Source organism: Bison bison, unplaced genomic scaffold (genome assembly GCF_000754665.1).
Source record: "Bison bison bison isolate TAMUID 2011002044 unplaced genomic scaffold, Bison_UMD1.0 scf7180017864516, whole genome shotgun sequence".
NCBI lineage: Eukaryota > Metazoa > Chordata > Mammalia > Artiodactyla > Bovidae > Bison > Bison bison.
In genome coordinates this window covers 409,575-410,108 of record NW_011495069.1, presented here as the reverse complement: position 1 = coordinate 410,108, position 534 = coordinate 409,575, and the positions used below count along the sequence as shown (strand labels likewise).

The 534-nt window shown below is 68.5% G+C and overlaps 1 protein-coding gene across 1 annotated transcript in view; it reads right to left on the bottom strand.

The window, feature by feature from the left end:
- The window catches only part of ARHGEF10L (Rho guanine nucleotide exchange factor (GEF) 10-like), a 161,886-nt gene that overhangs the window by 92,434 nt on the left and 68,918 nt on the right, over positions 1-534 (bottom strand). Inside the window, 1 exon segment of the mRNA XM_010830219.1 lies at positions 283-366. Within this exon segment, the coding sequence (XP_010828521.1) occupies positions 283-366 (84 nt within the window).

Below are 534 nucleotides of genomic sequence, written 5' to 3'. Positions count from 1 at the left end.
ACCCCACCCCCGTGGAGCCATAACCCCGCCCCCTTGAAGTCCTAACCCCGCCCCTGAAGCCCTAGCCTGAAGCCCTAGCCCCGCCCATGCAGCCCTAGCTCCGCCCCAGGCGGCCAGCCCGCAGCCGGCTCCCACTTTCCCGGTTTGACTGCAGCAGTTTTTAAAAACAGGGAGGAGGGGCCATGCGCCGGGTAGGGCCAGGCAGGAAGTGCAGGAGGAGACCCTCGCCAGGCCCCGCCTCCCCACTCCGTCCCCCACTCTGTCCAGAGAGAAGAGGTTTACCGGGCTGCTGGGCGTCCAGGTTCTCGCAGGGGACGTCGTCGTAAATCACATCTTCTTCCACGGCGGGGAAAGTAAACCGCTCGACTGCGAGAGAAGGACGGGGAGGGAGCACGAATGAGTTTGTGGCGCCGGGCGGGAGGCGGCCGCCAGACTGACATCAGGACTGCACCAGCTGGCAGCTCGCTCCGCCCGCCCGCGTCCCCGCGGCCCGGACAGGCCAGCAGCCTGCAGCCCCGGCCCTGGGGACCCCCC